At 39.6% G+C, this 8013-nt stretch overlaps 1 protein-coding gene across 1 annotated transcript; it reads left to right on the plus strand.

The window, feature by feature from the left end:
• Positions 1 to 236: 236 nt before the first annotated feature.
• On the plus strand, positions 237 to 3594 carry LOC103714350. Its single transcript, XM_039125368.1, has 2 exons — positions 237 to 1096; positions 2603 to 3594. The coding sequence occupies exons 1-2, from the start codon at positions 471 to 473 to the stop codon at positions 3264 to 3266; spliced, it is 1290 nt and encodes a 429-aa protein (XP_038981296.1). The 5' UTR covers positions 237 to 470; the 3' UTR covers positions 3267 to 3594.
• The last annotated feature ends 4419 nt before the right edge of the window (positions 3595 to 8013 follow it).

The following is an 8013-nucleotide window of genomic DNA, read 5'->3' on the forward strand; positions in this document are numbered from 1 at the left end:
TTAACAAATGAAATTCCGACACGTAGCTCAAGTCCAGGAATGCTTACCTGTCGTTAATGGCTGGAAACGTATCCGCTTCATGTTGGTTTTAGAGGAAGTTCGACAAACCACCAATCTCTCTCGTGGACCTACACTACTACGCCTATGCTTTTGGGCCCAGTGACAGAAATACTGGGTGGCCTCTGGGTTATCGAGTGTGTGTTGGTCTGTCTTCCATTGCTGCTCTCTTATATAGCAAATACAACACAGCCATTTTATGCGTCCACTAAGGAGCAGGCCCGTCAAATATCTATCCGCCGGCTCCATTTGAAAGTTTCCAAGGCGAAAAAATGAATGCTTTTATTCCCCAACGACATCAGCAACACTAACCTCTACCACACAACCTTCCTTCCCTCCCCCTGAGAGAGAGAGAGGAAGCTTCCTTCCCTTGAGGGAGAGATAGGGAGAGGAAGAGAGAGAGAGAGAGAGAGATGGATCCTTGCCCCTTCGCTAGGCTGATCGTGGAGTCCCTCGCTTTAAAGCTACCGACGGTGTCCAAGCCAGCCGGTCCGGGCGTCCACCCTTCGACCACCCCGTGTTTCTGTACTATCCGACTCCAAGATCATCCCTCCGCTGCCCAAACTGCCCCTCTCCCCCTCGCCGCCCCCTCATCCTCCGACCCCTCCCTCACTGCCTCCGCCGCCGCCCCAGTCGTCTTCAGCCTCGACCCGGCAGCCCTCCAGAAGCTCTCCTGCAAGCCGGCGAGCCTCGTCGTCTCGGTCTACGCGGGCCGGACAGGGAGCACGTGTGGGTTCAGCGCGGGCCGCCTGCTGGGTCGAGTGCGGATCGGGGTGGACCTGGAGGCGGCGCCGGTGAGGGCGATGGTGATGCAGACCGGGTGGATGAGCGTGGGCGGCCGCCGGTCCGCGGCCCGGCTGCACCTGGTTGTTCGGTCCGAGCCGGACCCCCGGTTCGTGTTCCAGTTCGGGGGCGAGCCGGAGTGCAGCCCGGTGGTGTACCAGGTACAGGGGAACGGCGGCGGACACAGCAGCTGCCTTCGGCAACCGGTTTTCAGCTGCCGCTTCTCTGCCGACCGCCGGCGGAACACCGGATCCGGGTGAGCCTAAAAATATACCCTTTTTTCTTTTTTCCTTTTCCAAACTTTTATATTTTTATTTATTGGCGAATCCAAGAAAACATCTACGTTATGTGATCTCCATTAAGGTCAACCTGTCGAGGAAACAGCATTTGCTCAGCTGCCGCGCGCAATCTAGCTGTATATTTTCTGCATACGCCAAGCTGCTAATTGTCGTATGATTTGAATCTTTTTTCCCGAAAATGCCCTAGAATGAAAACTTTTGAACAAAATCACCAAATACATCGAACTCTTTATGAGGAAATATGATAGGAGACTGTTCAAGTCGCGAGGGACGAAGGGTTTTAAAATTCACAATCACGCTAATAGCGAGGGCAAAACGAGACTGAAATTACAAGTTAATATAATTTTCTTTTCAAAAGAAAAATAAGAAACCGGAAGATATAATTAAAATATTATAATGCCAAGATACTGCTATTCTTCTTTTTTTTTAATTGAAAAAAAAGAGAAAACAGTGAGAATCACCTCTACTTCGCTTAGTAAGCTTTGTTGTTATGGGAGTTTTTGTCATACGTCACTTTTCATCAGAATAGTATTTTTATTAGGGCAAGCAGGTGACAAGTTGATATGTGCAAGTTGCCCGGTCGAGCACATGGTGGGCTAGAGTTTACAAGGTTACAGCTGATACCATAGACATTTAGATTTGAGAGCTTTATGTGTTATAGTGACTATCCGACATATAATCAGAATTTAGAATTGACTAATTTATCAAGATAACTATAGGACAAGTTGCAGCAGATGATAAACATTCCTTGGTGTTACTGAGGATGTTATTCCAGGGATATCCCTCTAGTTATACAGCATCCTTATGTTTTCTTGGTGGAATACAACATGCTCATTTATTAGCAATCAAATATATGGTTCTGAACATGTACACAAGGCCACCATAAATGTGTTGCTGTTAAAAAATTAGAATCTATCAACTATATAATTATAATTGTGAAAAGTTTGCATAACTATTACAACAACCACTATGGCATATGCATAATGAATACTATAATGACTATTATCTGCTTATCCTATGCAATATAGAGTTGTTGGATATAATTGTACTTATTGCTATCACCAAAGTGTGAAAAATTTAATTGATGTGAAGCAGGTTGATATTTTCTTTATTGCCTTTTGTTTTGTGAAATTGACCTTGCCAGAGGTTCATAACCTGGAAATTAGATATATTTTCTTCGATAAGGAAACTAGATTTTCACTCTGAAGTCAGAAATTCTTCTATAGTTGACCTATCAAGTTGAAGAAAATGTTTTTACTAAGTAATACTAGGGAGTTTTGTCATCAGAAAAAAAATGCTAGTATGCCTTGTGACATTAGATCTCCACAAAACCTTACCAAAGCTTTCAAACAAAAAAATTGTTATGCGAATCTCAACCTTATGTTATTTATTGCATTGTTTTATTATGTTGTTCTAATATAACATCACTTCAATATCAAACTTATCGCTCCAATCATTCACAGACCACTGCCGCCCCATTCCTCCAGCAGCTCCATCAGAGGCTGGTTTGGGAGCGAAAGAAACCATCTAAGGCGGGAGCAGCGCAAGGGATGGACGGTCACGATCCACGATCTCTCAGGCTCCCCAGTGGCGGCCGCGTCCATGATCACCCCATTCGTCCCCTCCCCCGGCTCGGACCGGGTGTCCCGGTCTAACCCGGGGGCGTGGCTCATCCTCCGGCCCACCGGCTTCTCCGGTTCGACCCCCAACTGGAAGCCATGGGGCCGGCTCGAGGCCTGGCGAGAGCGGGGCCCAGTCGACGCCTTGGGCTACAGGTTCGAGCTCGTCACCGACTCCGGGCCCTCCGGCGGGATCCCGATCGCCGAGTCCTCTTTTAGCGTCCGCAAAGGTGGTCGGTTTTGCATCGACCCGGACCCCGGCGTCGCTGGCGACACCGTGTCCAGATCCTGGCCGTTCGTTGGGGGTTTCGTTATGGCGGCCGACGTAGAAGGGGAGCGAAAGGTAAGCAAACCAACGGTTCAAGTTGGGGCGCAACATGTTTCCTGTATGGCTGATGTGGCCCTATTTATAGCACTATCAGCAGCCGTTGATCTCAGCATCGACGCCTGCCAATTGTTCTCTCAGAAGCTGAGGAAGGAGCTGTGCCAGGACCAACAAAACCTTTGACTGTCCATCATCCAATGTAATTGTGAGGTGATAACTAATGGCTTCTACTGTAGTCTTGGTTTGATCACAATGGAAAAATTGGCTACTTATATTCTTTTATCGGTTTGCTAATTGTTTTTCTCTTTTTTCTCATCTGTGGTCGTCCCTTGACTTGTGATGAATGCTCGTAATCTGAGAAGGTACAGAGCTTTTGACGTTTTTGTTTTTTTTTTATTATTATTTTAATCTTGGCTTGGAGAGTGTTGTAAATGTTAATGGACAGAACATTGTGAGATTTTTTTTTTTTAATGTTGATATACTGATCAAGATTTATATTTTGATGCATTTTATAAAGATTTTCATCCTTATAGTTTGATGTTAAAGTTTACATGTCTGTTTTGGTTTGGTTATCTCTCTAGTGTAAATGAAGGAAGCAAGGCACTTTCCCCAGTCTATCAAGAGAAGCAACAAGTTCGGATTATCTACAAGAGATAATCTTAAAAATAAGTGCTGATTTCCCCCGTCTCCCTCCTCCCCCTTCCTACACTTCCCAAATATATCATCACCATAAATCTCCATGTTATTGAAGAATTACTACCGTGTTCGTAGCTGAATAATTGTAAGTATTCTCAAGCTATCAAGTTAATCAAGAGTCATTAAATTAATCGTAATTTTGTATTATATAATGACTTATTCAAGAAACACTCTGGTGCTGCTATCTTCTGTTGGTTTTAATTAATTATTCCTAGTATTTATTGTACAAGCCTACTATTTTTAAAAGAATAAATATGACTTTACCGAGAATATATTGTATTTAGTAATTTATCATTTGGTTTTGCTGCTTTATTTCAGAAGTTTTAATAAATCTTTGAATTGTTTTCAAGCATGTTTCCAATTCTCTATATTTTGATTAACTGGATTTTTAATCCTGAGTATCTAGCTAACTTGTGACCATGCTCAGTAGAAGTCAAATCAAGCTTGTCTTTACCCAGATAATTACTGCAAAACCTAATTAGATCATATTTTCGTTGTTAGAGCTAGTTCCTGGGGACTTCTGTAGCCGTTAATGGGCTTTGCTTTGTAGGCTGGCCCTGGACATGACAATTTTCAGGCTACGTTGGATCATGTCTCGTTCTTTATTGATATTAGTGTGCGCCAACCACAAGCCTACTTAAATATTAACTCCTTGCACCAACAAAACATAGATTTCCTTCAAACTGGTTTTAGTGCAAAGACGCCACCTAAATGTTCAGGTCTTGCTAATATTTAGGGCATATTTGATTGGGGGAAGTTGGACTCTCGAATGGGAATGAGAATTACTGATTCCCATTCCAGCTTTTTGGTTGGAGGAAACATATTTTTATTCCGATTTCGAAGGAGAATGAAAATGTCCCAATTCTCTAAAACCCAATTTGTACTCTCATGTAGTATTCAAATTTTATTCTGATTCTGTTCACGAACCAAACACGTTGAGAGATATAACCATGTCGATTTCCATTCTAATTCATTCCAATTATGATTTAGGTAGTGAACCAAACATGCACTTATAATTGTCTCTTGCCAGTTTCGCAAACCTTTTGGGGTCCTCGTACTCCGTTGCAAAAAAAAGACTAAGATTATGGAGACATTGAGGGTGTGTTTAGTTTGCAATCAAATTGAAATCAAAATAGGTTGGAATGAAAATCAAAATTATTATATTTTCAGATGTGTTTGGTTTGCGAATGGAATTGAAATCGGAATCAAAATGAGATTTTAGTATCGAGGGAGAGTCGGAATTGAGTTTTAGAGAATTGGGGCATTTCTATTCCGTCTTGGAATTGGAATCGAAATCGGAATAAGATTGCCTCCAACCAAATTGTTGGAGTGGAAGTCACTCATTCTTGTTCCTATTCAGAGACTTCAATTTTTGTCGACCACATGTCCTTGGATACCTAAAGAAAATAGAATCTATATTCGGTACTAAAAAATATTTTTTTATCCATTAAAAAGGGTTGAAAGTGTAAATCACCAAATGTATTATAGAGATCTCTTTCAAATTCTTAAACTTCTTGCAAATTCTCCCGTTTCCGGATTCTAAATTTCTCACTCTACCAGAATTTCCGTTGATCATGCATAACTTTTCATATTTGTAAATGTATCTCACCTATAGGCCTAAAAGGCCGAACAAGAAAGGTCCAAACTGACATAGGCCCAAAACTTCAATATTTTCGTTTAATAACGACTCTGTACTTCTTTCAAAAAAGAAATTTCTCATCATTGACATATAGTAGTTCCGAGGAGATCTAATTTTAAGCTTCATAATATCAGATTAGATTTTCTGTACAAAACTCCCAAACCATCCCCCCCAACCCTAATAAACCTTCACAATTTACTTTTTTAAATAAATATATATTTCAAAGTAAACCAAGTTATATGTGTTGGAATAAAATGATAGTCAAAATATTTATTTCTTCATACCGTAAGTCAAAAATCTAATAGGAGGGATATCCATACGAAAAATAAGATGTATTGGGAAATGTGTGTATACATATTGTGTATACATAGATAGAGAGAGAGAAAGAGATAGACTTCATTGAACTTGAATGGATCTCTATTTAGATCTGGTTAGGTCTAGATCGAATGATGAAGGTTTTTTTATTGATAATTAGAGCCGTTGGATGTAATCTGCCCACTTAAATGTAGCCAAGTATGTTGGAGTGTCCATATACATATAGTAATTTTCAATATGTAAATATGCAATAACTATATAGGCAAGGGTATATATGCAAAAACTTAATGGTTTTTGGGGATACTAAACGGACAAATAGTTTGGTAATGCTAGATTTAGGCCCCGTTTGGAGGGGCTGTTGGTAATAGAGCTTTTGGAAGTATAGTTTTTATAAGTAGAGCTTTTGGAAGTAGAGCTTTTATAAAAAATTGTTTGCTGTTTGGTAACTATATTTTTAAACTGCTGCAACTTTAACATGTGTTTGATAAACAAACTAAGAAATACTTTCGGTATGACAAAATGACCATAAAGGATATTGCATAGTATTATACATAAATACTATTAATATAATAATATATATTAATATATAAATATATAGTATAATATTACTGTAATATAATATAATATTTTTATAATATAGTAATATAATATTATATACTAAAGCATAATAATTTAATATAATATTTAATTATTTAATATAACATATCATTGTATTATGATCTAATGTAATATAAAATTATATTTATTGAACAATACAATAATTAAGATATAAAATATTATAATTATTAGCGTAAATTAATTTTTCATAATATAACAAATTTTCTAGCTATGTGATAAAATTGGTTAAACAATTATTAAAGAAATATTTTGTGTAATTGTTATATTTTATCACAGGTATTTTGGTCAAAAAAAATAGCTTTCCGACTGGGTCTAAAAGTGCTTTTCTAGAAAACTACAAAATAGAGTTTTTCCCAAAAAGCTATTTTTAGCTTTCTGAAAAAGCTAAAATAGCTTTTCAAAATTTTTATCAAACACTCATATTTCATCTAAAAGTACTTTTAGAGGGCCAAAAAGCACATCTAAAAGTATTTTTTGGCCCTCCAAAAGCTCCTCCAAAACCGTTACCCATACTTCATCAGCTACGATCAGTAATTAATCATTATCTATAATGAAAATCCCTTGCTATACTTCAGTAATTAATCAATATCTATAATCAGTAATATCCTTGAAAATCCATACAAAACCGTTAACCATACTTCATCAGCTCAACAAGATAAATATATGCAACAAAGACGTGTTAAAAGTAATCAATAGAAGTAGACAACATTCAGACATCCATCCTCCGATGATTGCTGAAGGGTGCAAGCTACAGCCATATTCGTGCAACCCATAAGCTATCCCAGTTTGCCGATTGTTATGTTTTCTTAAAAAATACTGATTACTTGATGATTTTTACAATTACAGGACATATAAAGCCCAAATGGACAGAGACGTTTTCATCCGATTCTTGGCTGGTTTGGCAATCCAACTTATCAGGATGCATGAGTTGGCAACTTATGCTCTCGAGTCTCGACGGTGGTGCAGCAGCCATCGCTACTCTGGATTCGCAAACAGTTGATGTAACTCTCGACCTGATGACTGTCAGAGGAATTGCACTCAGCCTCCCTGAGGGCTGGCCACTGATCCTGTGAATCTCCACCATGGCTTGTCCAAAAATATAAGAACGTCATCACCAGCTTCTTGTGGCTACTTGATTGCGGATATTTGGAAGAGACTTGGATTGGCGAAGAAGAAGAAGTGGACAGAATAGATCCTTGTGAGGTATGCGATGTGGAGTTCAAGCCCAGCACGGTTGCCGTCGCGATGCGGTGTCGCCACCGTTTCCACCCGGATTGCATCAGGAGTTGGTACTTGGGAAGCCTTTCATGCCCGGCGTGCCGACGCCGTGTCTTGCCAAGCTCCGACAGCTCTGAAGACGACTCCGATGGATTTGGTCTGCGTATTGTTGGGGCCAAAACAAGGATATTGCAGAATAAACTAAGGCAAAACCAAAGCCAACTAGAAGCAATATTTACACAGGCAATATATCAAACACCTGAAGAGCAAAAAGAAAAACACACCAAATTTACGTGGAAAAACCCTCCAGTGTAGAGGGAAAAAAAAACCACGGGGCAAATCCAATCAATCCACTATAATAAATATAGAGTTTACAATCCTCAAGTTTATGCCCAAAACTTGAGTTCACAACAAATTGGGAAAACTCCAATATCACCTCCCTAA

The sequence above is a fragment of the Phoenix dactylifera genome, chromosome 4 (assembly GCF_009389715.1).
Source record: "Phoenix dactylifera cultivar Barhee BC4 chromosome 4, palm_55x_up_171113_PBpolish2nd_filt_p, whole genome shotgun sequence".
NCBI lineage: Eukaryota > Viridiplantae > Streptophyta > Magnoliopsida > Arecales > Arecaceae > Phoenix > Phoenix dactylifera.

Excerpts from the sequence above, each read along its gene's own strand:
- LOC103714350 (XM_039125368.1), top strand. The coding sequence starts at position 471 with ATGGATCCTTGCCCCTTCGCTAGGCTGATCGTGGAGTCCCTCGCTTTA. Across the intron at positions 1,097-2,602 it reads CGGCGGAACACCGGATCCGG|ACCACTGCCGCCCCATTCCT; the intron begins GTGAGCCTAAAA and ends AATCATTCACAG.